The 26,285-nt window shown below is 38.3% G+C and overlaps 4 protein-coding genes across 4 annotated transcripts; all 4 read right to left on the reverse strand.

Annotated features, from left to right (window-relative positions):
* Window positions 1-989: 989 nt before the first annotated feature.
* LOC103473390 (basal body-orientation factor 1-like) lies at window positions 990-2,866 on the reverse strand. The gene has a single exon (XM_008423618.2). The coding sequence runs from the start codon at window positions 2,407-2,409 to the stop codon at window positions 1,075-1,077; it is 1,335 nt and encodes a 444-aa protein (XP_008421840.2). The 5' UTR covers window positions 2,410-2,866; the 3' UTR covers window positions 990-1,074.
* Window positions 2,867-4,698: 1,832 nt separating this feature from the next.
* LOC103473391 (basal body-orientation factor 1-like) lies at window positions 4,699-7,524 on the reverse strand. The gene has a single exon (XM_008423619.3). The coding sequence runs from the start codon at window positions 6,621-6,623 to the stop codon at window positions 5,187-5,189; it is 1,437 nt and encodes a 478-aa protein (XP_008421841.1). The 5' UTR covers window positions 6,624-7,524; the 3' UTR covers window positions 4,699-5,186.
* A 387-nt stretch (window positions 7,525-7,911) lies between these two features.
* LOC103473392 (uncharacterized) lies at window positions 7,912-14,234 on the reverse strand. Its single transcript, XM_008423620.3, has 5 exons — window positions 13,747-14,234; window positions 12,781-12,914; window positions 12,410-12,529; window positions 11,528-11,650; window positions 7,912-11,064 (listed from the first exon to the last, which is right to left on the reverse strand). The coding sequence occupies exons 2-5, from the start codon at window positions 12,854-12,856 to the stop codon at window positions 9,764-9,766; spliced, it is 1,620 nt and encodes a 539-aa protein (XP_008421842.1). The 5' UTR covers window positions 12,857-12,914; window positions 13,747-14,234; the 3' UTR covers window positions 7,912-9,763.
* A 2,186-nt stretch (window positions 14,235-16,420) lies between these two features.
* LOC103473393 (protein CutA homolog) lies at window positions 16,421-20,850 on the reverse strand. The gene is made up of 6 exons (XM_008423621.3): window positions 20,688-20,850; window positions 19,745-19,893; window positions 18,493-18,552; window positions 17,473-17,518; window positions 17,342-17,388; window positions 16,421-16,748 (listed from the first exon to the last, which is right to left on the reverse strand). The coding sequence occupies exons 1-6, from the start codon at window positions 20,793-20,795 to the stop codon at window positions 16,640-16,642; spliced, it is 519 nt and encodes a 172-aa protein (XP_008421843.1). The 5' UTR covers window positions 20,796-20,850; the 3' UTR covers window positions 16,421-16,639.
* Between the last annotated feature and the right edge of the window lie 5,435 nt (window positions 20,851-26,285).

Below are 26,285 nucleotides of genomic sequence, written 5' to 3' on the forward strand. Positions count from 1 at the left end.
TAAGAAAACTTTTCTGTTTTATAAAATATTCACTAGAGGGTGCTGTTTCACCTTGCAAGGCTATTTCACGCCCTGCTATTAAAACTAATCTTACAACCAATTTTTATACGTCATCTGTTAATCTAAGAGAGTTCATTTGAACTGCTTTTTAAAATTATTATTAGTGTTTTAAATGTCTTGTGGTATGGTTTAACAAGATTCACAAGATCACACACTTCATTAAACCAAAGTGTCACTACTGTTGTGAACTTGATTTGAAAATTAGATTTTTGATGGCACCTGCTGCACCCATTAAGCAATTTTTATGTTATTGTAAAAGTACTGTTTCTCTGATGTTTCTCTACTTGTTGATATTCTCGTAGAATCACCACAGCATTGTTTAACTCAAACAAAGACACGGGGGAACTTTTTTTTTTTTTTTTTTGCATACCCTCACAATATAATTGCTGACAGTTTTGGCTGTCAGTAATTATTTAACCACTCTGGTTGGAAAAAGGACCCATTTTCATGTGAAACAGGTCATGTGATGTGAACACGAAAATTACTGTAAGAGGGAACACCAAACCTACTGCAAGGGTCTAAAAACGTTATTGCGGGATCGCAACATTTATTGCAAAAGAGCACAAAGGCTATTGCGAGGGAACAAGAAAATTATTGAGTTAAGGAATGCAAAACCTATTGCAAGGGAACCAAAAATGTATTGCGAGAGATTGCAACATTTATTGCAAGAGAATGAAAAACTTATATCAATAAAAAAAGTTAACATTATTAAGATCAACATTTACTAAGGGAAACCAAAATTATTGCAATGGAATAAAAAAAAATATTGCAAGGAAGTGCAGCATTTATTGCAAGGGAAGCTTTAATTTATCACTATGGCGATAAATTGCAATTCCAATTAGAATTATTTTTGTTTTTTCCATTTATTGATAATGATAAAGGATAACTATTGTCCATCTCTAACAACGCAAATAATTAAAGAAGGTCACTCTGATGCACATTTTTATTGTTGAAATTTTCAATTCCATTCGGCAGGTTTGGTGTCAGCACTCTCCTCTTCTTCCTACAGGACTCTCACAAATCCATCTTCTGGTAGATCGCATGTTCTTCATCCCCGTTCATTTTAGCAAAGAGAAGAGTGAGCACTCTTTCTTTTTGCTCCCAAGTGAGATCAGATATGTAAACCTCCTTGCTGGGGAGATGAGGCAATTTTTCTGCTGCCTTCATGTCTGAATACACAGATTGGGTGCTTTTGGGATACTGATGGAAGGTGTGGATGGGGGGGAGCTTTATTCTACCCGCCACGCCGTCTGTAAATTTCTGACGGTAGTCTTGATATGGCTCCTTTACCTTCTTCTTTCTTTCCTTAGCTATCTCCTGTCGGACGTTATCCAGGGCTTCGTAGAAAAACACCTCCATATCTTTGCGTTTCTCCACAATGGTCCTTGCCAGCTTCTTCACTTGACAGATCTCCTTCTTTTGCATGGTGATAATTTTCTGTAGTTTGTCCAACTCTACCTGACTCAAGAGTTGGTTTCTTTTCTTATTCTCTGTAGATTCTTTCTCCAAATTCTTGAAGGCTTGTTCCAGATGAGCAGCTTTGGCCCTGACTTCAGTAAGTATTTTTTGTAGACGCGCAATGTCAGAACCATTATTCTTTAATGTTGTCTTCAGAATTTTTTTGTCCACCGCCAGTGAGAGTTTGTCCTTAGACATTGATTGAGCCAGTTGCCTCGTATCTTCTAAATTAGCCAAGGTACATGTGAGGTTTTTAATTAGCCAGTTATTCTTCCTGTGAACATCGTTCAATTCGTTTTCCAAGTTGACAATGGTGTTTTTGAGATCAAGCATTACCATATTCATCTCCTCTCGGTGACGTATGTGGTTCCTTTCCCTCTCTGCTGTTTCCCTTTCTAAGCGCATGTATTTCTCATCTTTTTTTCTTAGGTTTTCTCTGTATTCTTCCTTAGATACTTGCATTTGCTTCCTCATGTTAGTTACCTTTTTCTTTGTCCGAATCTCAATGGCCTTTCTTTTTAAAATGTCTTCCTCAAACTGTTTGAAGTTCTGCTTCTTTTCATTTTCCCACTTACGACGATCTTCAATAGCAAGCTCTTGTAGATTTCTGATCTGTTCCTCCAGGCTTTTGATCTTTTCCCCTTTAACTTTTAAATCTTTCTGCCAATAACTAGTGGCCCCAAATTCGTTAATCTCCGCCTTGTATAGGAGATTTCTTAGTTCTCCAATCTCGGAAGCCAGTTTGTAGTGTTCCTTCTGGTGGTATGCTAAATCTTTCTCTGTTTTCTTTAGCTTCATCTCCCTAAGAGAGCTGACTTCATCTATTTGGGTTTCATGATTCTTTTTTGGGGGATTTTTGTCCTTTCCCTGGCTTGCTCTTTTGGTCTCCATGACAGATCTGAAAGAATTCACTTTTTCCTGCTGTTATTAAGAAAAAGTTAAATGTATTACTGCGATAGCACACAGTAGCACTGTAACTGGTAAACCAATGTCTATCTGTAAGATAAATGTATGCTGAAGTCAGAATACCGACGTGAAATGATCAGGGAAGTCATTAGGGACATCACCGTGATGTCACATGCTTCACCTCACCTGTGAGGTCACGCTGCAAACTAAAGTTCTGCAACCTCTGAAGTATGTTTTTGTAAAAATTACTGGCAATCTTATTAGATCAATTCTTGCAAACATTCAAGAAAAAAAATTAAAAAGAGAGAACTAATTTAATTTTTTTTTTCTCCTGCAAATAATTAAAGTAAAAGCCTTCCCCGGATCTCTGCCACTGTCATTAATATATTTTTAATTATAGTTCTTGCGCTTTTATTTTTCAAATAAACAAATAAAATAAAAATAGGCAGGGCATTAAGTGGCTCGGGAGTTGAATCGGGGACAATTGCGTTTTTGATATCTCTTTTGTTCCTGATCAGAACAACAGGAAGGCGTCTGCCACTCTGTAAATACACATCTTCCCAAAAAATAGCCTTGGCTTCAGTCTTGTTATTTTTACCCTTGGGCCACTGCTATAAAAATGGTTTACCCTTTTATATAGCAGTGGCTATAAAAGGGTGCACCTTATGCAAAGGGTGCATAAGGGTGCACCCTTTGCATAAGGTGCACCCTTTTTTGTCCATCGCCAGTGAGAGTTTACCTTTGACCCTTATAGGGTGAACCCTACACTCAAAACACCCTTTGCAAAAGGCGTCACAATAGGAGCCATGTGGGGCCCTATTGTTTGTTTATTTTAAATCTCTGCTTTTTTCAACATTTTTGTTAATAACATCCAAATACTCTTTTATTCTAGTAAAAGCCATTTTTATTCTTTGGCTTTTAACCTCAGCGAGACTTAGTCTGAACTTTTTTTTTTAACTATTAGTGTTGAAATTTTGCAAGTCTTATATAAAACATATATTTTTTTAATATATGTTTTTGGTATGCAGCCATGTGGTGCACTGTGTTTCATCTTGTGGTTGGTGCTACATAAGTGAAGGTGGTATGACACATAACTAGCCTGCAACAACGACTTTCCCTTTTGAAAGTCACAAAGTTTACTAAAATAAAACAAACATTTTATTTTGATACATTCACACATACACTCACACAGTCATATATATATATAAAAATTCCCTTCTCACCCTCCGCGGGTGGTCTGTTTCATCCTCTGAGCTCGGGTCCTCTACCAGAGGCCTGGGAGCTTGAGGGTTCTGCGCAGTATCTTGGCTGTGCCTAGAACTGCACATTTCTGGACTGAGATGTCTGATGTTGTTCCTGGGATCTGTTTGAGCCACTGCTCCAGTTTGGGGGTGACTGCCCCGAGGGCCCCGATGACCACAGGCACCACTGTAGTCTTCACCTTCCAGGTCTTTTCCAGTTCCTCCCTGAGGCCCTGGTATTTCTCCAATTTCTCATGCTCCTTTTTCCTGATGTTGTAATCACTTGGTATTGCTACATCCACCACAACGGCTTTCCTCTGTTCTTTATCCACCACCACAATGTCCGGTTGGTTCGCCATTACCATCTTGTCTGTCTGGATCTGGAAGTCCCACAGGATCTTAGCTCGGTCATTCTCCACCACTTTTGGGGGTGTTCCCCACTTTGATCTCGGGGCTTCCAGTCCATATTCTGCACAGATGTTCCTGTACACTATGCCCGCCACTTGGTTATGTCGTTCCATGTACGCTTTCCCTGCCAGCATCTTGCACCCTGCTATTATGTGCTGGACTGTCTCAGGGGCCTCCTTGCACAACCTACACCTTGGGTCTTGTCTGGTGTGGTAGATCTGAGCCTCTATTGCTCTGGTGTTTATATATATATATATATTCATATATATATATTCATATATAAGCAGTATAAAGACTGGTATTCTGCCACTTTTAAAGGTCTTTCTGCTTCATCACGCTTGACTTCAATACCAACTCATTAATTGCAAGAGAACATAAAACCTATTGCAAAGAAACAAAAAAATGATTGCAAGAAAACACAAAGCCTATTGCAAGGGAACAATAAATGTATTGCAAGGGAACAAAACATTAATTGCGAGGGAACACAAAATTTATTGTGAGAGAATGCCAAGCCTGTTGGGATAGAACAACGTTTTATTGTGAGGACACACAAAGTCTATTGCGGGAGAACAAAAAATTAATTGCGAGGTAATGCAACATTAATTGAGAGAGAACGCAAAGCCTGTTGTGAGGGAACATTTTATTGCGATTACACAAAAAGTTTATTATGAGAGAACAAAAACTTTATTGGGAGGCAATGCAACATTTATTGAGGGAACGCAACATTAATTGCGCGAGAACACAAAGGCTGTTGTGAGGGAATACAGCATTTTAGTCCGAGGTAATGCAAATCTATTAAAACAAAAAATGTATTGCGAGGGAAAGCAACTTTTACTGTTAGGGAGCACAATAATTACTGTTTATTGTCAAGGAACGCAGTAGGGGGCTCCATAAAACCCTACAATTTATTTATTTTTTTTTATTGGTTTGCAAACATTAGTTTTATCGCTATGATAAATCACAATTCTTATAATTTCTCTATTTCTCATTTCCTAATATTAATAAATGACATAGTTATTGTCCTTTCCTAAGAGCATGAATAATTACACAAGTATTTTTTCAATGCATATATTTATTGATGAAACTTTTGACAGCGTTCGGCGGCTCTGCGTCCTACAGAACTTTCATCAATCTTTCTTGTGGACCACGGCGGTGAAGCCATCCTCCACTTTGGAAATCACAGTCGAGCCTCGTCGTACTCGATTTTGACGCACGTTCTGCATTTCCGTTCATTTTAGCAAAGAGAAGAGTGAGCACTTTTTCTTTTTGCTCCCAAGTGAGATCAGATATGTAAACCTCTTTGCAATGGGGCCAATTTCCAGGCGCCTTCATGTCTGAGTAGACAGAATTGGTGCTGGTGGGACTTTGATCGACATTGTGGATGAGGGGGAACTTTCCCTTTCCTTCTGTTCCGTCTCTAAATTTCTGACAGTCTTGTTTCGCCCCCTTTACCCTCTTCTTTCTTTCCTTAGCCATCTCCTGTCGGACGTTTTCCAGGGCATCGTGGAAAAACATCTCCATGTCTTTGCGTTGATCCACAATGGTCCTCGCCAGCTTCTTCACTTGACAGAGCTCCTTCTCTCGCATGGTGATAATTTTTTGTAGTTTGTCCAACTCCACCTGACTGGCCTGGGTGGTGACTTGGTTTCTTTTCTCATTCTCTGTAGCTTCTTCCTTCATGTGCTTGAGGGCCTGCTCCATACAGGCAGCTCTGGCCGTGGCTTCAGCAGTCATCTTTTCTTTAAAATCCATCTCACGAATGTTCGTTTGTAACGTTGATATCAGAACGTTTCTGTCCACCGCCAGTGAGACTTTTTCGTTAGACAGTTTCTGAGCAATTTGCTTCAGCTCATCTAAATTAATCAAGGCAATTTTTAGGTTTTTAATTAGCCAATTTTTCTCTTTATTAGCATTGCTCAGTTCAATTTCCAACCTGGCGATATTGTTTTCTTGCTCAGCCTTCAACTGATTCATCTCCCTTTCTTTGCACATGAAGTTCCATTCTTTCTCCCTTGATTCCTTCAGCAAGACTAAATATTTCTCGTCTTTTATTTTTAGGTTTTCTCTGTATTCTTCTTTAGACAGTTGCATTTGCTTTCTAATGTTAATAATTTTCTTCTGTATCCGAGCCTCAGTGGCATTCTTTTTTAAAATGCCATCCTCAAACTTTTTCAAATCTCGCTTCCTTTCCTTTTCCACCTCAAGTGTCCGTTGTCCTGCGATCTCTTCTTGCTTTTTGATCTTTTCCTCCAGCACTTTGAGCTTCTCATCTTTACGTTTTAATACTTTTAGCCAATAATCAGTGATGCCAATATTGCTCTTCTCCGCCAGGAATAGGGAGCTTTTTAGTTGCTCAGTATCGCCGGCCCTCTTGTACAGTTCCTTCCGGTGGTAGGCTAACTCCTGCTCAACTCTCTTCAGCTTCATTTCCCAAAGTTTAGTGCTAGTTTCATACATTTTGGCCTTCCTCTTCTTTTCTTCTTCGAGGTCAAGTGTGTTGTCTTTCAAAGTTTTCAGACCTTTTTTCTTCTTTCCTTTACTAGGCGCCATGGCAATGTTAAAAGAATTCCTCTTTTCCTGCCGTTCTTTGGAAAACGTTAAACGTACTATCAATCTGGCGTACAGCAGCAGCACTGCATTACTGCTAACAAATGTCTACGTTGCAATTGTGACGTTGTTAGGGCCGTCACCGTGATGTCACATTTCACCTCACCGGTTCACGAGTATATTACATAGCAACTAAAGTTCTGCAATTTATGAAAGAGCATGTTGCTCTCTTTGTAAAAAGCCTGTTTAGTCTTATTAGTTCGATTCTTACAAACATTTAGGAAGAAAAATTATTTTCGACTGAAGTAAAAGCCTTCACTGCCACAGTCTCAAAGAATACATTTTTAATTTTAGTTATTCCACTTTTATTTTTCAGACTGTATCTTTTCAATCTTACTGAGACATAAGCATGTATGTTAGGGTTTGTTTTAAAAAAGTATAATGTAACATAGATTCTGATGATTAATAAATATGAAACTGAAAAGGGGTGAGGGGGAAGCAGTACTGCTAACTGTTATGATAGTGTTATACTCATGCAGCATAAAACAGAATTTTATAGCTTACTTGGCTTTCTTTGCAAAAGTCAAGTATGGCTCTTAAATAAATTGCATATTTAGTTTTACGTATATTTTTGTTTTTTATGTATATTTGTCTGCTGATGGAGCAGATGTGTTCTTTAAAAGTACTTTTCAAATAAATACTGTACTGTTTTGCAGTTTTATTAATAAACTGATTTTATGACTTTGATTTTAAATACTGATGTACCAATCCACCTAAATTTTTGACACCTTGGTGGAGGGTGTTTATTTTGTTCACTGTATCAAGTCAGCAACCTTCCACATTATTAACTTTTTTTAATTACAATTAAAATTAATGTTTTAATTGCAGAAAATTGGATTCATGTAGCTTTTAATTTTTGGTGAAACTGACCTTTTGGGTTTTCAGTCATCCTAAGACATGATATGAAAAGTAACAGAAATCCAAGCAGGAAATTACACAATCTGTGTGTACACTTTTAATATAATTACTGAAATAAAAAATTTTTTTGGTTGTTTTTCTTTGTGTTTTTAGGAGCTGGAACAGAGTATAATAAAGGAATAAGATATTTACACACACAAAACGCTACATCAGTGGTTCTCAAACCATTAAAGAACCTGCCACAAGATTAAAACATATAACAATATGTGCGCGAGATGCTATATTTTGATTCCCATGATTAACAGAAATAATTCTCAGGCTTTTAGATTTACCTCACGTGCTGCTGTTTCCATCTTACATCTCAACACAACTCTCATGACCAAATTCTTTTTATTTTTTTCCTTTACAATTGCGTAAGTGATGGTGAAACAGAACAGTGCTATTGAGGTTAATATGGAATCAAAGCATGCAGCTATTTCATAAATTCAAATTTGAAGGTATTTATTGCTAAGACTCATAAACAAGGCGTAGAATTTCTTCTTTGACCTCTGTTCTAAAAAAATCACATTGTAAATACAGTTATATCAGAGGTAATAGGAAACATATATGGTGTGGAGGCAACAACGAAGACAAAATAAAAAAACATAAATAGAACAGCATGACATGATTTGCTGTCTTACATTTCCTCATGTCCATAAGCATGTCATTATTAAGAGGGATTATTTTAGTATCACAAAGACATAATTGTTATTTGTCTCTTGTAAACTGCCTTTTCACCAGCAGTGATCAAGAAAATCATCAGAATTAGTGAAGAGTTTGTATAGAAGAGGCCTGAGTTAGAAACCCAGAACATTCCAGACTCCAGTGTGGGATGAGAAAATAAATACACATCAATAACTTTACTGTTTTGGTCTCCAGTCAATCATACAGGACTGAATGTGCAGTGGTGGAAGGATGTCCGTTCTTTTTTTTGTTTGTTTTGTTTTGTTTTGTGACAGCAGACCTATACATCTCCGGCATGTACTTCCTATAATCTTCCCTGTACTTCTACTTCCATTAACTGTAAAGAGCTTCACTTTAGTACTTTATCTTCTTCTTTTAACAAATAAGAAAAGTAAAACTATGCATTGATAAATACTGTGCAAATCGATTAAAATAAAAATGAAGGCAAACTGGAGCCTAAATAAAATAAACTATAAGAATCCAGGTAATATTTAAGTACAATTAAACATTTCAAGAACAGAAATGTGAATTTGTAATGAAACCATTCAGTTTCTAGAGTAAACATTTCTGTACAACAACATTTTGAAAAATCATAAACAGGACTGATCATATATTATGTGTAATTTATAGTCCTCATAACTAGAAATGTTTTACTGACATACACTAACTACTAACACTAAGAATTTACAAAAATTTAACCATTAAATTTGTCACTTAGTGCTATTCTACATTAAGTATTACTAATAATTTCATTTGTACAATATGAGTTTGTCGTTGAGCAGTGGTTAATCTGGACCATCACATTTGAGGTTCCACAAGGCTAAACCCTAGCTGAGAATTATCGTGTACATAAACATTTCTTACCATACATAAGCTGACGACATAAAACTGTATAAGTAGGTGCATTTCTCTGCAGTATGAACACAACTCAACAGAGAGGCTCATCTGTCTTTCCATATGTGAAGCTTTGTTTGCACGGAGCTAGTTTTCAGTGAAACTGCAACATTTTTGTGGCAATCCAGCTGCACGTTTACACAACTCCAGTGATCGGAGTCTCTGACATCAGCAGTTTTTTAAATCAGGCGTCCGAGGGGAACTTGCGCTACTTAGCCTTTTCAGCTTAAGGGAACTTCTGATATGGATTAAATATGTGATACATGAGAACTCGGTTTATCGGAGATGGGTCACGCTTCTCTAAATGAGGTAGAAGGTAATGCGGCGTCAAAAGCTTGTGTGTGTGTTTTGATGACGTGCTAAAATCACAGCGCCACATTGTGGCCTGGCATGACGACTACAGCTGATTCAAGGTTTCTTTGCCGTCTCATCTAAGTGTGGAACTTTCCCCTCAACATTACTCTCATGTAAATGTGGTCTTACAAAAGGAAAATATTTTGTTTGCACTTTAAATCCCACATTTCTAATCCCAAATAGTTGAATTATACAACGGCGACAAGTTTTGATGCTTATGAGTAAAGCAAATCCATTCCTACAACATTGATTTTCTATTCCGTGTGGGTATTCATGTGCTTTTTGACATTCGATCTGAATCGAAACCTTTTACCGCAAACATCACAGCCAAAGGGCTTCTCTCCAGTGTGAATCCTCATGTGTTTCCTAAGGGTTGAGCTGTCATTGAACATGGTGCCGCAAAAATCGCAACCAAATGGTTTTTCTCCCGTGTGGATTCTGTTGTGCGAGCAAAGCCTCTCCTTTCGGTTAAACGCCTTTCCACACACTTCGCAGATAAATGGTTTCTCCCCCGTGTGGATTCGTTTGTGTGTAGCAAGGTGCGCCTTTTGTTTGAACATTTTGCCACAGACGTCACACTCAAGGGACTTTTCCAGCGTGTGGATTCCCATGTGCCTATTGAGAACTACCTTTTGGTGGAATGTTTTACCACAGACCAAACAGCTGAATGGTTTGTCCACCGCGTGAATCCCCACGTGTCTGTTCAAGGTCGACTTACTGATGAACGATTTCCCGCAGATGTCGCAGTTGAACGACTTCTCTACGGCGTGGATTCTCTTGTGTTTATGGAGATTGGACTTTTCCGTGAATGTTTTACCACACACATCACAGCTGAATGTTTTCTCTCTTGTGTGGACCAACATATGGCCGTTGAGGATAGACTTGTATATAAATGCTTTACCACAAACATCACAGCTGAACGGTTTCTCTCCTGTATGAATTCTCTTGTGTTTGTAAAGATTGGACTTTTGGATGAATGTTTTACCACAAACATCACAGCCAAACGCTTTCTCTCCACTGTGGATGCTCATATGTTTGCTAAGGGTTGACTTGTCAATGTATGCTTTACCGCATATATCGCAGCTAAAAGCTTTCTCTCCTGTGTGGGTTCGCTTGTGTCTATAGAGATAGGACCTTTGGTGGAAAGTTTTGCCACAAACATCGCAACCAAACACTTTCTCCAAATCGATTGTCTCCGAATCTAAATTTGGCTTTACAATGTAACCTTTCTCAGTAACGTTGACGCTGAGGTCACTTTTTTCTAAATGGCCTTTCATGTGTTTCTGAAAAGACTCCTGGTAGAGGAACTGTTTACGACAGATGGAACAGCTAAAAAATTTTCGGGGGGTGTTAAATTCTACTTCATTATTTTCCTCCAATTCTCGCGCGGTTTCTATCTGCCAGTCATTGTAACTGACAACAAAATCACTACTGCCGTTACATGGGCGATGCTCTTCCTCATTTACATCGTTGAGAGGTTCTGGGTTCCTATGGTTTGTAGAGAAGCTCCATTCATCAGGAACTTCTTCTTTAACCACTAGCACCTTCCGGACATCTGTAGGAAAGCGTAAAATACACGTTTATGTCAACAAGTAGCCTTTCTTACAGATTCTTTTGTAACGTTCTTTGAATTCAGAAAGTTTATATACATGTCGTCAGTATCAGTGCGATTGTCTATTAACTGTGTGATTTGGGTTAAACCTCGGGGTTCTTTCCACAAAGCTCTGATAGTTTAACTGACACATTTTGGTTAATTGAAGGCACACCTATTGATGAGGAGATATTGGTTTATGAAAAAATAAATAAAAACTGTTGCAAAATATAAGTTACACACATTACCATATCATATGTTCTTACACAGAAAGTATAGAAACATTAACCAAAAATTGAAAAAAAAAACAAATAAAACAACACCATCAGTCGAGTATCAAAGTAGTGCTACAAAGTTTTTATCCATCAAACACATACACACACTCAGCTAAATGGAAACAGTTGAATCAGTTCAAAAATCCACATACCAGCTGTCAATGGACTGGCTGAAACTTCTTCCTTCTCCTCCTTTATGTAAAGTTCTGGTCCCTGATGTTTTATTCTGTAGTCCGATTCATTAGACGCTTCTTCTTTGACTACTTGCAGGTCATCTGCAAAGAAAACATTAAAACACACACAACTATAAGATTTTCCAGGTGAATTCATATTGCTCTTGTTTTGGCACTAAACATGCTTAGTTTCCATTTCGGATCAATAAAGTATTTTTGAATCTGAGTGTGAATGTTTACTCTTAAATTGTACGCAATTTAAGAGTTAAATGTTTATGCTTCATTTATGCATAAATGAAGCATAAAATAGTACATGTTTGTGTACTATTTTATTAAGTTACTAGAGTTACTGCAGAGTGATGGATGCACAGATAAGAAAGAGTGGAAAGAAGAAAATAGACATGTCTTACAATATTATTGCCATCACAATATTTACCAACGTTATTCATCCCAAGATTTTCTAATATCGACCAGCCCTACATGGGCCTGCAGAGGATAGTGAGAGAAGCTCAATCTTAACTCACCCATTTGTTTAACATAAAAAGATCACATCAAACATGCTACCATGCTATTCTCAAAAAATGGTTTCAAATGATGTTTTTTTTTTTAACGTCTGTGCTTATGAAAGGTGAGTTTGAGTTTTAGCATGAGCCATGCAGATGATATCTGTGTGTAACACACCAAGGAGGTCTTATTGGTGAGGAGAGTAGATAACATAACAACAACTGGATAAAGCTAAATTTATTATTAGAGCCATTTTGTTCTGATCACAGTTGAAACAACCTTCCAATAGTGTAGCAGTTTAAAAAAACAAAACAAATTTTCTCCAAATTAAATATCCATAATTGTTAAAGAGATTACCAGTGGGTAGTGGACTGCTCGAGAGCCCCCCCTTTGTGTCATCCTCTGGACTGTGATAGATCAGACCACAGGACCACTCGTCCGGGTCTTCTGTTTTAACCACAAACAGCTGGTCGACATCTGCAGGGAAGATTCAAATAACATTAACTTCTTGCACAACTCTGACTCTATGATCCCACAAGTCACATGGGCAACATTACTTTAGTCAGACAATCCTTGATACTGGTGAATTCAATGAAAAACTGGTTAGCAAGCCTCAATAACAAACATTAGTATCCAAAACCAACACATTTCTAATACTGCATTCACATGAAGATTTTAGCAGCATAAAAAAGTGTTATGCTTAAATGACAAACTTATAAGTAGGTTACTAGTGGCGAGTGGACTGCTCTGCAATTCCTCTTCCTCCTCGTCCTTCATGGTAAGTTCTGGGTCTTGATGGTCCATAACAGAGCTTCTTTCATCAAGGCCTTATTGTTTTTAGTTAAAACCAACCAATGGATGTCTACAGGAAAATAAACAGACTTTAAAAAAAATTTACTTAAAAAAAAAAATGAAATTCATTGTATTATGGATCACAGTTATGATGTTTTCAACCCAGTAAACGGCTGCATGATATTAGGAAAACATGCAATTGTGTTGCTCCTGTTGCGTATTGAAATGGTGATAGTGGTTGAAATTGAGCCACATCTTCCTCACTGATCTCTCTGAGCTTTGGCATCTCGACCACTAACTTGTTTTGTGTCAAGAGCGGTCAACATATGAGTGCAAATTTGTTCATATGCAATGCCTTACATTTTCAGAAATCTTTATGAAGCTGTAAAAGTTGCTAGATGCATATTTCCAAAGGTAAGAGCAATATAGAAAGAAAAAAATCTAAACATTTTCTATGCTGCTCTTTGTGGAACATACAAAGTTGGAACATACACTTCCAATTGACATTTGCTTCCAGGTGTTGTGATGCATGTTAGAGCAGATGCAATGCACCGGTTTATGCGCAATTTGAACTTATTGACATTTAATGATTTTTAATTTTCTAATAGCAAGCCAATAGCCAAGCAGATAAGATATGTTACGCTTTGCGCGTATTAATAATGTCAAAAATACTTTAGTGAATCTAAAGTATTTGTCATGCGCTCATGACAGTCTTGAATTATAATCATCTGTTTACATGTCATTAGCTGATCTTGCGACCAGTAGATTTAGCACACTGCTGCTCTATAACGGAGTGCAAATTTTGTGCTGCTCGTTCATTTTTCACGTGTATCGTGTCGTTTATTTGGTCGTGTTGCTACCAGTAAGTTCTGATCACTGTAGAAAAAAGCAACTGCACTTACCTGTATCATCTGTGTTGATGTCTTTGTTGTATGCTGTTGTTATTTAGGAGTCTGCTGAAGTCAGGGTCTCACCGAAGCCACAGTCGTATTTGTGAAAACAAGCGTCCTCTTCCGAGAATTTCCATGTAATGGAGGTGGTCAAAAGAGTCTGCAGAAAGATAGAAACAGAAATAGCTCTGCACTATTTACTTAGCCCAGTATTCGTTTCCTTCTCTCTCAGCGGTATTACATTTAATGAAAGGGCGCCGCCATGAAAAAAAATTCCATCGTGTGCGATGTCTCGCGATATTTTGGGGATCATATGTCAACAGGGCCGCCATCTTATGAGTGGCATTCATCTTACACCAAGATATGCAGTACAGTTCTGTTCAATATTTTGAGTACTTTTGACCAAATAAGTTTTTGACATTTGCTAACAAATTACTACACTTTTTCAAAGAGGGATATGTTATAGGTAATCGAAGGTAGCTTAAAAACCCACCTACGGTCACCAACAAGTTGTTCTGGGAACATCTTGGAGAGCCTTGTTTAATTATTTTACCAGTTAAAATGTTACAATTGTACAATTCTGAATTATTAATTTGTTACAATACCAAATCCTAATAAAAACAAACATTTCTTATTAAGGGCCAAATAAAGCATGATTTAAAAAAAAATATATAGTTTACCCTTTTTGCACATATATTTAACAAGTTAACTAGTTCTGTAGATGCCTTTCCCATTATAACACATTACGTAAATATGCCTAACATTGAAATTTTATCGAAACTGAACCCTTTTATCTCATTATGATCTTCCTGTGGGAAAGCATTTGAAAGGCTCAGCAATTTAAAAGACATCTACTGGGTCTTTGTGAGCATAACAGACCTTGGTAGATATATTCCTATCAATTTAGTTTAGCTTAATGGATGCCTCGGTAGAATAAAAGGGCTGAAAATGTGCTCTGCCAAATTGCTGACCAGAAAATTGCATGGGTAAAGAACTGAGATGCAGGAAGCCACAGAGTCAAACATTACTTCTCAAAAGCTGTTATAAGCCATGTGACAGTCCTTGTTCACAATAACACACACATACACACACGCGCACACGCACACGCACACACACACACACACACACACACACACACACGCACACACGCACACGCACCACGCACGCACACACACATACACCCCCCCCCCACACACACACACACGCACACACACACGCATACACACACACACACACACGCACACACACACACGCACACACACGCAAGTGTATGCCTGTGTGGGAATGCACATCCCACTTCCAGCACCTTTTTTTTTTAGCCAGATGCCCTCGCAGCAATGCAATATATGTGCTGATAGCTCATTTACTTATATGTTTGTAACATAAAGTAATATTTGTAAAATAAAATGATGTGGCACTGTCAGACCATTTTCTGGTCTTTCTCTGTGAGAATTAGGAGCCAATCATCTGGTGCTACAGGTCAACTCCTCCGTCAAAGTGGTTGTGGTCATTTATAGATGATGGTACTTCAGCTCCCGCCAGCCATGCACTCTCTTTTTACAGTTTTTCCTGTGAAGGCAATGTGTAGAGTGGGGCATACATTCCTTTGTCACATCCATTCATTTCATGAAAATAAGAGGTCATTCTCTCTGGTTGCCCTTTGTGTTTTTTTTCTCAGGGCATTGAGATTGGTTTTAGTTTGTACATGTCAGTTTGTCTCTGTGTCGCCTTCATCCAGTGCATGGTACCACTTAGATTTGTCCTACAACCCTAAAGTATTTATATGTAAATAAAACCATAAAGACTGTGTTCATTAGCTGTGATGATAATGTGTTTATTAGCATCACATTTATAATTCATTTGATTTTCTGGTTCCATTTTCAAGACGATTTGTATGTTAGACACATGTCATGGTCTGGTCACTCATCCAACAAAAAGGATGAATTTGATTCAATTGTTACTAAGGTAAACACCATAGGTTTGAAACCTAATCTGTTTACTTGTACTGTTCATACAGTAAAAATGTAATTTATTTAATCTAATATGACTATAAGAGGTGTGGAAATAAACATTTTGTTTGAATTAAAAACTAATGGTGCACCCACTTATCAGCCAGTGATCAAAATAGGGCATCTTGTTCCTGGACCTGCTCTGAATGTGTGCAGAATGGCTGGGCTCAAGACAAAACAAATCATTTTTATTTTCTTCTTCCTGTTCTTGGTTTAGGCATCTTTAAATACACCACACTGGAGGTTTAAAGTAAATCTAAAGTAAGAGTGACACAAATTAAAGGCTTTGCTGCACACGTAACCCTAAATATCACTAATCTAGCTCAAACTTTTGATACTATTTCACACGCATCAAACAAATGGGGATGGGAATGGATAAAATCAACGGCTAACATCAAGCTGCTGAAGTAGCCTTTCGATAAAAATTTTTTAAATTATGCTTAAATGCTAGGATTGTACCAGGAAACCAATAAATTTAAATTAACCCTGCCATTTCTGATAATATTGGTAAAACATGAGAAGTTTAAAAAAAAGTACAAAAAATGTTGTGTCTGTAAAAGTGATTTAACCAAGAATATTATTTGAACGTGCAAATCTTGACTAGATGGATACCCAGTTGGATATCGCTTTGCCTTAAAAGCTGTTTCAATTTCCATGGGAACAAAGTGTCAGAAAGATGACTTCCAATAACAATCTTTATTTCTCTTAAAACAATACAATCATATGGAAACACATTTTCAATTAATTAAACAATATCTCCACAACAAATTAACTTTGAACAACAAAACAGATTAAATATCAGCAACAAACATAAACTGTGCAGAACATTTTCAGAGAACTTTGAACAACAGCGTGCACACTTTCTAACTGCTGTTCACAATGTGACTGGTTTGACTTCAAGCCTTTCTCAGTTTTAATGGAAATATGTCGTTATCCGCTTCGTGTAAAGCCGAATACCATCCTACAAAAAACTTGGCTTCCAGTTTCGCACAGGGATTGATGGACCTTGAAGGGAGCCAGAAAACAGCAAAGAGTTTAAAATCATACCAAGTGATCAAGAGTTGTCAAACGTAAGTTTTAAGCCTGATGCGTAAAAGAATCCAGACTGACTCTTACTTAAGCCACAACATTGCGCAATATGCACATGCTTTTAAACAAGCAATTTGTAACTACTTATAACAACTGATACAAAGTGAAACATTATCAAGCACAGAATGGTGAACTATTCACCACTTGTTGCCTCAGGGGTAGTGCAGAATAATCCTACAGCAACATTTGCTGTTACTCATTTATTCTTCAACTGCAAAATTTATAAATTTACAATTTAGTTTATAGCAGGGATTGCCAGTCAAACAGGCAGGCTAGGTTTATGGAAGCAAGAGTAATTGCCATGCTAAAACAAGTCCAGTCTAAGTGTTAATAGAATTTGCTCAGATCTGTGCCCCTAATGACAAGCTTGATATTCACTGACATTATGATATGAACTTTCTTTATTTATTTCCTACTTTTTGAAGTTTTACAAAAAGTTCTAAAAGCAAATGAACTGACATGTGATAACAGGTAAAAAAAAAAAACCCTCAACTTTATAATGTTTTTACCTTATATGAGCTTCAACTGTCCTGATTGTGGACATCGTTTTCACCACCTGCAACAACACCACACAATTAAAAACGTGCGTTTCTTTCCAGAATTGAAAACGGTGAATCGAAGTGAATTGAAAACACCTTACAATCAGGATCCCTCTTCTAACTTTGGTTTTACTTTTCCTGTTGTAACTGATGAGCCACAAAACATAACAGAATAGAAAGCAGTAAGCAGCAGTGGCAAGATGCTGTTAAGACAATAAAAAGAAACCAAAAGAAAATACAACAATAAACAATTTTAAGCTAAAATATCTGAAAAGTGTGGTGTGCATTTGTTCTGATCCTCCTGCATCAGTACCATACATACTGATCTCTGAATTCTTTTCCCTCAATTCCTCTTAGCAAAATACCTGAAGCTCCTTCAGATTAGATAAGTTTTGAAGTCAAACCACATATTTACTGCTGGATTTAGGGATGGACTTTGACAGGGCCTTCTAGCTAAGGAGGCTTTATATAAAAAAATCAGAAGTGTTCAAAGTTATTTTTATTTTAATTTCATATAATTTAGAGTTACAAACATCCAGCCACTTTGTTTCAATAGCAGACTTACTTTCATCCAAAGGGTTTGATCAAAGTCGTACAGCGTAAAAGACAAATATCCCTGATTTCTGACAAGTTGTATGGAAACTTCTGAATTCAAAGAAAGTTACAAAAGACATTTCTAAAAAATGTTCTCTTTAAGTTTTCTGACATTTGTCAAATGGGGATAATTTTGGTAATTCCAACTAACCTAAAACAGGAGAAGTTTTAGGCCTGATTTAACTTCAGACAGTGAAGAAAAAATTTAAATATGTAAATATCTGATTTCAACTGCACATAGGGTTTATTTCAGTCGAAGCCTGTTTGTCTGAAAGCATGGTACATGTGTTCTCTGGTTCTATGGAAAACCTATGTTGAGTTAATAACTAAAACACACTCAAGCTTTTTCTTTAGACTTCCTTTCCTTTTTCTGGTTACCCATAAACAGGGACGTTAACTCATCCATATAAAAAACATGACCACATTGGGGAGCTAACAGCTTACTCATGGGGAAAACCAATTAGAACTTTAGTGATTGTGTGCAAGGAAGAAGGAAACATCTTCTTCTTCGCTTGTGTGGGATTTACATTGTTGTTGTCCCGGGGAGAATGTTCACTCTGGCTGCCAGGTTTTTTTCCATTACCGATCTAATAAAGAAAAAACACAGAGAAAAACAGTTGGCAGATATAAAGAGAGGTAAAAAGAAGGCATAAAAATCAAATGAAAGATCTTTTTTTTTTTCTTTACAACAAACTTTAAACTGAACTCCTATAAACTGTTCGGCTCAGTCTGAGTTTATGTACTCAGTTCTTTGTCATAAGTTCTTTTGGCAGAAATAACTACATCGAGGCAGCATGACAAGGAGATTATCAATTTGTTGCCCTGCTGGAGTTGCTGTAACGGTGAAACTTCAGCTCTTAAGTGATTCCCATCTTCACAATCTTTGGATTCTTTAAGAAGTTGAGATCTGGTGAGTTTGCTAGAGCATCAAGCTCATTAAGACCACAGTCCATAAAGCAGGAACTGGTACTTTTGGCAGTGGGAGCTGACGCAAAATTCGATTGGTTAATTAAACTGGCACCTAACTAAACTGCCTAGTTTTCTTAAGGGAAACTGACTGAAAAACACAATGGACCAACACAAATGGCATGACTTTTTAATCAAAATTGACTGGAACCAGTACAGTAAATGTCAGCAAAGCCGACATTTATGTGTCTTCTGACACATTTTACTTCAACTCAACGTTCTGATAATATACTTAAATATAGTGCTAAGAAATCACCCAGCTTGTTTGGCAACGACCTTTTTGTGACTTACTGTACTTTTGGATACATTTTTAATGACTATCTGCAGGATACCTGTCCAGTGAGTGGTCTACCACACGATTTTGTTGGACATAATCTAACCTTTCTGCATTAAACATTCAATTTTGTGTTTTTTTTTTTTTTTTGTAAAAATTTGAGAAAATTAATCAATAAAGTCTATTAGTCTTCGGTTTTTGTGACGTCATTACATTGAGAGAAAAAACCCTGTGCCTATAATTTCACAAAAAACAACAAGAGAATAAATGCAACTCTTGAGTTAGTGGTTCAACATTATTTTGGTCATAGTTGGACTAAGATGATTTAACTTTGTATTGGTTAAATCACTTTGACTAAATTACAAATTTAATCAGAGAAAAAAATCTTCTAAGACCCACTGGCATGATACAAATATTTTCACAATTCTTCAGAAATACTTAAATCCAAAAACTGTTGCAATAAAGTCTGATACAATGTTATTCTAATGTAAATCTCTCCAACTATATGAAAAAAAAAAAAGCCAAAAAATTAGCTGTACTTGACAATATCCTGCGCTGCCTGCTCATTGGGACAGCTGATGAGAAGGACAGAATCATATGTCGAACCATAGTTTCCTGTGAAAGCTGCGTGAAGAACATCCAGGAAGGACATCACATCAGGATACATGGAAATGGACAGGATCATCCACTAGAAAGGGTGAGACGTGCATAAGATGAACGTTTCATACGGATTGTGTCTCTTTTGTGTTGGTAGTCTGAATGGCTGTTAAAGAGCCGTTTTCATGTGCAGTTCCATTTCAGCCTCATACAAACATAAACATGCAGAGAATAAATCGGTTTAAATTGTTTTTGCACGAATAAAGAGTTTACAAGAAAGAATTTTCACTGATGTCCTTTAAATGTGTATATATTTGAAATGTTAAACTGACATCAGCGACAGTATACAAAACAGACCAGAAAATATTACAGTTAGCATATTGCGAGAGAAAGCAAAGGTTTCGTGAGGAAGCGCAAAAGAAAAACATGTTCCCCATGTCCGTAGTTTCAGCCGTTTTTTTTTGTTTCATCATTTTCCTTGGTTTACTCAAACATACGAAAGCATCTATGAGAAATAGTAACATAAAACAAAAGTTTCATAAATCGCAGACGGTTTGAATGATTGTACTACCAGTCAGAGTGGGATGAGTATTGTATTTTTTTAAAAAATAACATTTTTTTGAGGTAAGTGATGGAATCACCCTTCATTCAACTTTTACAAATCAAATAAAGGTTTCAGAAATCACAGACTGGAATTTAAATATTCCAGTCTGTGATTTTTAAAGTGAAAATTTAGGTGGACTAGCCCTTTCAAATCGGGAACTGTAATCGTGAACCAATTTCAACGTCCTACATAACGGTAGAAGGTAACAGACATATTGCAGTTTTTACAATAACTTCTCTCTCTCTCTCTCTCTCTCTCTGCACACCTATCAGTCCTCTTACCAAAGTTGCCTCCATCACCAACAAGCGGGCGTTTCGGTTCAGAAAAGCCCGTCTGTGCCAACGCTGAAGCCGGGGCAATCTGTGCCATACCCACAGCACCAACTCCATCGTAACTGCAGTAGAAGTCTTCTGAAACAGCGCTGATGACAGTTACCATAGTGAAGGTGTTCCGTCGGTTTGTTTGCTCGTATTCCGTGGTGCGCATGCTCAATAACCTGGAGTGGTGACCCCGATAGTTCTGCCGAACCGTCAGAACAACGACGAAAGCGTAATAAATATCCCACTTATTGGTCGCGGTACACTTCCTGTAACAGTAGTGCAAACCAACAATATTGCAGATAGCCTATAATACGAGTGACAGCCTTGATTGGTTATAATGGTTTTGGTGTGTTTATGACTAATACTTCCCTGGCTTCAGACTTGTTTGTGACGTCTAGAAAATGTCGTTCATTCTATAATTTCTGTGTGAAGTACAAATGTTTTACAAGAGCTGCATATCATGAATTCCTGCCAATTGCCCTAGAGGCCAGAGTTAATAGATACATGCCGATGTTGGCAGAGCTGAGACAGTAAAAGCAGACACATGTATAAATCTGTGCAAACTTAGATGTACTTAAGCCAAATAATTCTGTATCCGCACATTCTGCAGTGCTCGAAACGTACAAATCCAACGGGATACTGACAACCTTCATCCAAAACTCCACGAGAATGTGAAAGGCAACAGCAAATGCCTTCAGCGTGTATTAGCAACTCATGCAAGCTGTCGTCAGTCAACCTCTCTGTTCATGCACTCATCCATCTATCCAAGATAAGGTTGCTGGGTTAACAGGCACAAGAGGAGAACCGGACATCCTGTAACCCGGTGGCACTCCATCTCATTTTGGGGAGTTCTAAGGCCTTTCCAGAACAGAATGGGTGTGTATATATTCATTCAGGTAAATTCTCAAAAACTTTCACTTTGGTCTCGTCATACCAGATCACCTTCATTCGCATGTAGTTCTTACCAAATACTGAAAATTCTGCATTCAAAATCTAAAGTAAACAATCATGGGTTGAACTATTTTATTCTTTTAAGTACTGACTTTATTGCTACAATATGACAATACAGACAAGTTGCACAAGTTATCCACATGGGGGAGCTGTGGCCTCATGGATCAATCTTTAACTCCACCTGTTCAATCCACTGAGTGTTCATAAAACATGTGTAAAACTCCTATAAACTGAAATGATGCAACTGCTCTAACACTGTCTGTAAGCCGACAGTGGGGGGCGCCACTGAAATCCCAGCCGGAGAATAAACCAATTTATTTCCCCGGCTCTCGCAGGCTTTATTTGAGAGCCCATCAGTGAGCTCACCCCCTAAACCACCCCCCCCCAAAAAAAGAGCCACTTAAGCCACTGCTCCCCAACATGAAAGAAGGCAACCAAAATAGAGTGATAGGAAGAAAGCCGAGAGGAGAGGCGTTTGATCTGCTTGTTCTGGGACATCACACTGAGGAGTTGGCTCCCCCTGAGGAGTACTGAGGCCTGTTTGTCCCTCAGAAGTCTAAAGTGAAAAATAAGATTATTTTTATTTATGTCCATGCTTCTTGTCAGCTTCCGCATAATGAGGCCACAAGGTCTATTAGCGCAGGAGGAGAAAATGGGAACTGAGATGAGACGCGGAGGACTCTCATAAGTTTTACCTTGTCTAATTGCCATTAAACCACAATCACTTCTTGGCGGGATCAATAAACTTGTTTTTTTTTTTTTTTTCGCAAAGTAAAACAAGTAAAAAGAATTTAGACGAACAGAGGGGACAAGGCAAACACCTCCAGTGAGGTGAGCAAACTCCTGAAAGAAAAAAAGAGAGAAAATGGGAGTTCAGAATTGGACTACTTTCTCTGTTGTCTTCTGCATTGTGTGGTAGCGTCGTCGAATGCAAGGTAGAAAAAAGGTAAAGTAATAAACTGGACAGAAGAAAAGGTCAGACAATTCCTTATACCGGGACTTTCAAGGCTGTGATTACCAAGACGGATCCTCCCAAAGAGGTTAATTAAAAACGTCAAGGGGGCCGAGGAGGGAAGTGTCTACATCACTGCAGAGACCCACGGTGACCCCTCCATCCTCTCGGACAGACACATCCATCCGTCATGGCCGATTCCTTCGGCTGTCGAGCATCTGCTGCGAGCCACCGCAGAGATCCCAGAGTGGCTAAAAGATACTGAAGTGTATGTAGCTGGGCCACAATTCTGACAGGCAGCTGGGAAAAGAAGGAGAAGAAGAAGAAGATAAAAACAGCACTGAGATGTCTTTAGCTGAATTTGCTCAGGTAACAAAACCTCTCCGACAGCCACCGCAATGTCATCATCTTCCTTCCTTCCTTCCTTCCTTCCTTCCTTCCTTCCTTCCTTCCTTCCTTCCTTCCTTCCTTCCTTCCTTCCTTCCTTCCTTCCTTCCTTCCTTCCTTCCTTCCTTCCTTCCTTCCTTCCTTCCTTCCTTCCTTCCTTCCTTCCTTCCTTCCTTCCTTCCTTCCTTCCTTCCTTCCTTCCTTCCTTCCTTCCTTCCTTCTTTCCTTTTTTGTTTTGTTTAATAGTTGTGCTTTTTTTGCTTCCTAAGCAAACAAATATGTTTTTTTTTTCAGACACAGAACTGTCAGATTGCTTTCTCCTCAGATGATTGCAAAAGCAGATGGTTTGTTTGTTTGGAGCCATAAGTGCAAAATCCTATCTGGCAATTAAATAAGTACACTATAGAGAAATGCAAACACACCGATGACCTCTGAACTTTTATCGCATTTTATCACGTCACACTTTAATGTCATCTTTTGGGCTTTTATGTGACAGACCAACGGCGTGTAATTGTGAAGCAGAAGGACAGCAGTGCAGGTTTTCAAAGTAGTCACAAATACAAATCAGGAAATGATCAAAGACAAAAACATAAATAAACAGTGTCCAGGGTGTAACCTACTGTTTCATTTTAGTAACAGTGGTAGCACGGATAACACTCACTAGCAGGATGCGCAGCGACTGAGTCAGAAAGCATCTTGGGTTTTAAAAGCATATGCACGGCTCAACATAGACAGGGGGGAATAATTACCACCAGCTGTTTAGTAGCCTTGCAAAAACGACTGAAAAGTAACAATTTCGAGGCCAAACTTTGTGATTAGAGCTGCATTGAGAATCTATTTCCTCTACAGACTCCTCTGCTGCAATCAGTTGTTGAAAACAGGAATATTAATCCTGCAGACTGTCTACTGTCTAAAATAAGAATCGCCTCAAGCAGGGATAGAAGTCAAAGGAACATTCTTCACATTTACATGTTCACAAGGCAGCCGGTGCAAACCGGTTTAACTGTGGCCTAAAAACGCACATGACCCTGAACACACCATCCGAAACATGGTGGTGGGAGCATCATGATGTGGGGACAGACTGGTCGCTGTGACTATGTTTGCGTAGTTCCTATCAGCATCTAAAAACTCTTCTCATGTATTTTTCTGTCTTTTATACGACACAAGTTGTTTCTAGATGTGTTTCGTATCAAAAGTGGAGCTTTTTAGTCATACTGCAATCTGGGGAATCCTGGAAGACAGCAGCAAACGATCTGAGATTGAAGAGGTTCGTCTTCTAGCAGGGCGGTGAATCTAAACGTACAGCAAGGTCAAAGGATTCAAGCTTGTTTATGTTTTACAACGTCCTAGTCAAAGTCCAAACCCAAATCCAATGAGAATATGTTGCAAGATTTGAAAACAGGTGGACACAGATGCTCTACGTCCAATCTGGCTGAGCTGGAGTTTGGAAAGAAGAATTGAGAAAAAAATATTAAATTGAATCTCTACACATGCAAAGCTGGGATAAATAATCTCTAAAAGACTTTATTCTGTAACTGGTACGACGAAGGATTGACTTAGATACGACTAGATTTACTTTTTAGTTTTTCCACTTTACAATTGTGCTCCAGTTTTTCTCTATCACAAGAAATTAAAGGCGCACGCACTGAAGGCTGCTGTTGTAATCTTTCAAAGGGATATCACTATTCTGTGAGGCTGCACGCTTTGCACAAGGAAAATAAGGAATGAGATAAGAGGAGAGAAGTTGAGGAGTTTGATTGAGTTTGAGAGAGGACAAAGAGCCTTGAGCGCTCTTCCAGAAAAGGAGTTGAAACATTTCCATAAATATGTTCACCCGCAGCAGTGCGAGTCTGAAATCATCTCAGCCTTGATTGGGTGTGAGGAAGAAACCTATCCTCAGAGCGGGGTCCACCTCCGGTGCTTCCTCATTACGCTTTCCTCACCGAGGCGTCTGCAGCATAACCATTCCTTGTGCTGACACAGGTAGAATGAGCTCATTCCCTCTCAATTCACAAGCTGAGTGCACCAAAATTCAGCGAGGGAGAGGCATAATAAGTCCAGACTCCAAGTTAGAGTGCCTGGAGGCAATAACGTGGAGGGCGAACAGTGCAGACTTAATGGAAGCTGGGTGTGCATGTCTGAATAGGAGGTTAGATTTAAAGAAAAAACAAAAAGAACAAGAAAAAGAAGGCATCCAAGTCCTTTCCCTGAAAATGCACAAAGATTACTTCTATTGATTAAAAACAACAGTTGGAGTGACGGATGAGGTTTGCATTTAAAGCAAACAACACGGGAACCATTTTGTCTGGAGAGGAATCCAAATGACTGGGAAAAAAAAGAAAACTCCAGGTGAGTTCATGACCAGAGTTACAATTGTTAACGACATACTGTGGAGAGAAAAATAATTTAAAAAAAAAATATGTTCATACAAAAAATTTCTAGTTGTGCAATAAAAACTGTTTAATACGAGAAAAAAAACCCTCCAGAAAATGGTACAGACGCAAGGTTATTGAGAGATAAAAACAGGGTGAAAATCAATAGTCACTGACATGCTGTCCATCGCACATCACTGTTGGAATGCGTGTGTGTGGATGTGTGTGTTTATATAGTTTGAAAGCTGCAATATGGAAATGCAAAAACACCATTAAAAAGGGCACCTATAAGCATGCTGAGGGCAATCTTTTACGTAGAGCCCAGCCAACCAACCAACTGCCTCTGCTCCTATTTATCCTATTTCTGAGTCACCCTCTAAAACCTGCAAATGCCTCATTTAATTTCTTTCCCAACCTCCTCAACCTCTGTGGTTTGAAAGCTGTGGGTTTATTCCAGTGTTTACTATCGCTTCTTATTGCAGCATCCTCTCTCTCTCTCTTTCTCTCTCTCTCTCTCTCAAGCTTGGTTTATTAGTCAGACTACCACTCAGCTTATAGTTTCTAAATGTGAGCAATTAGCGGCGACTGTTTCCACTGCCTGGGATCCAGAGGAGGGCGAGGTCCTTTTTTTTGATCTGCAACAAAAGCAGAACAGGTAGGGTCAGGAGTGAAACAAAACAGAAGGATGTAATATGAAAAAAAACAGGCCGAAGAGGGATGGACAGAGGAAATAGCACTTTTGTGTGGAATGAATAGGTTGGCTGGTGGAACATGGTGATAAGGAATTGTCCAGCGTGAGGGTGTGCTGCCGTAGATTGCTCATGTCTGTTATCGATGCTGAGCGACCCGCTGCAAGCCCAGTTGGGCTGACTCATTAGGAAGCGGTCTGGAAGAGAA

This window comes from Poecilia reticulata, chromosome 12 (genome assembly GCF_904066995.2).
Source record: "Poecilia reticulata chromosome 12, P_reticulata-male-v2, whole genome shotgun sequence".
NCBI lineage: Eukaryota > Metazoa > Chordata > Actinopteri > Cyprinodontiformes > Poeciliidae > Poecilia > Poecilia reticulata.

Excerpts from the sequence above, each read along its gene's own strand:
- LOC103473390 (XM_008423618.2), bottom strand. The coding sequence starts at position 2,409 with ATGGAGACCAAAAGAGCAAGCCAGGGAAAGGACAAAAATCCCCCAAAA.
- LOC103473391 (XM_008423619.3), bottom strand. The coding sequence starts at position 6,623 with ATGGCGCCTAGTAAAGGAAAGAAGAAAAAAGGTCTGAAAACTTTGAAA.
- LOC103473392 (XM_008423620.3), bottom strand. The coding sequence starts at position 12,856 with ATGGACCATCAAGACCCAGAACTTACCATGAAGGACGAGGAGGAAGAG. Across the intron at positions 12,530-12,780 it reads GAGCAGTCCACTCGCCACTA|ATGTCGACCAGCTGTTTGTG; the intron begins GTAACCTACTTA and ends TCTTCCCTGCAG. Across the intron at positions 11,651-12,409 it reads GAGCAGTCCACTACCCACTG|ATGACCTGCAAGTAGTCAAA; the intron begins GTAATCTCTTTA and ends TTTTCTTTGCAG.
- LOC103473393 (XM_008423621.3), bottom strand. The coding sequence starts at position 20,795 with ATGGAGTTGGTGCTGTGGGTATGGCACAGATTGCCCCGGCTTCAGCGT. Across the intron at positions 17,519-18,492 it reads CTCCCCGGGACAACAACAAT|TTACAACAGGAAAAGTAAAA; the intron begins GTAAATCCCACA and ends GTGGCTCATCAG. Across the intron at positions 16,749-17,341 it reads ACAGTTGAAGCTCATATAAG|GTCCATCAATCCCTGTGCGA; the intron begins GTAAAAACATTA and ends GCTCCCTTCAAG.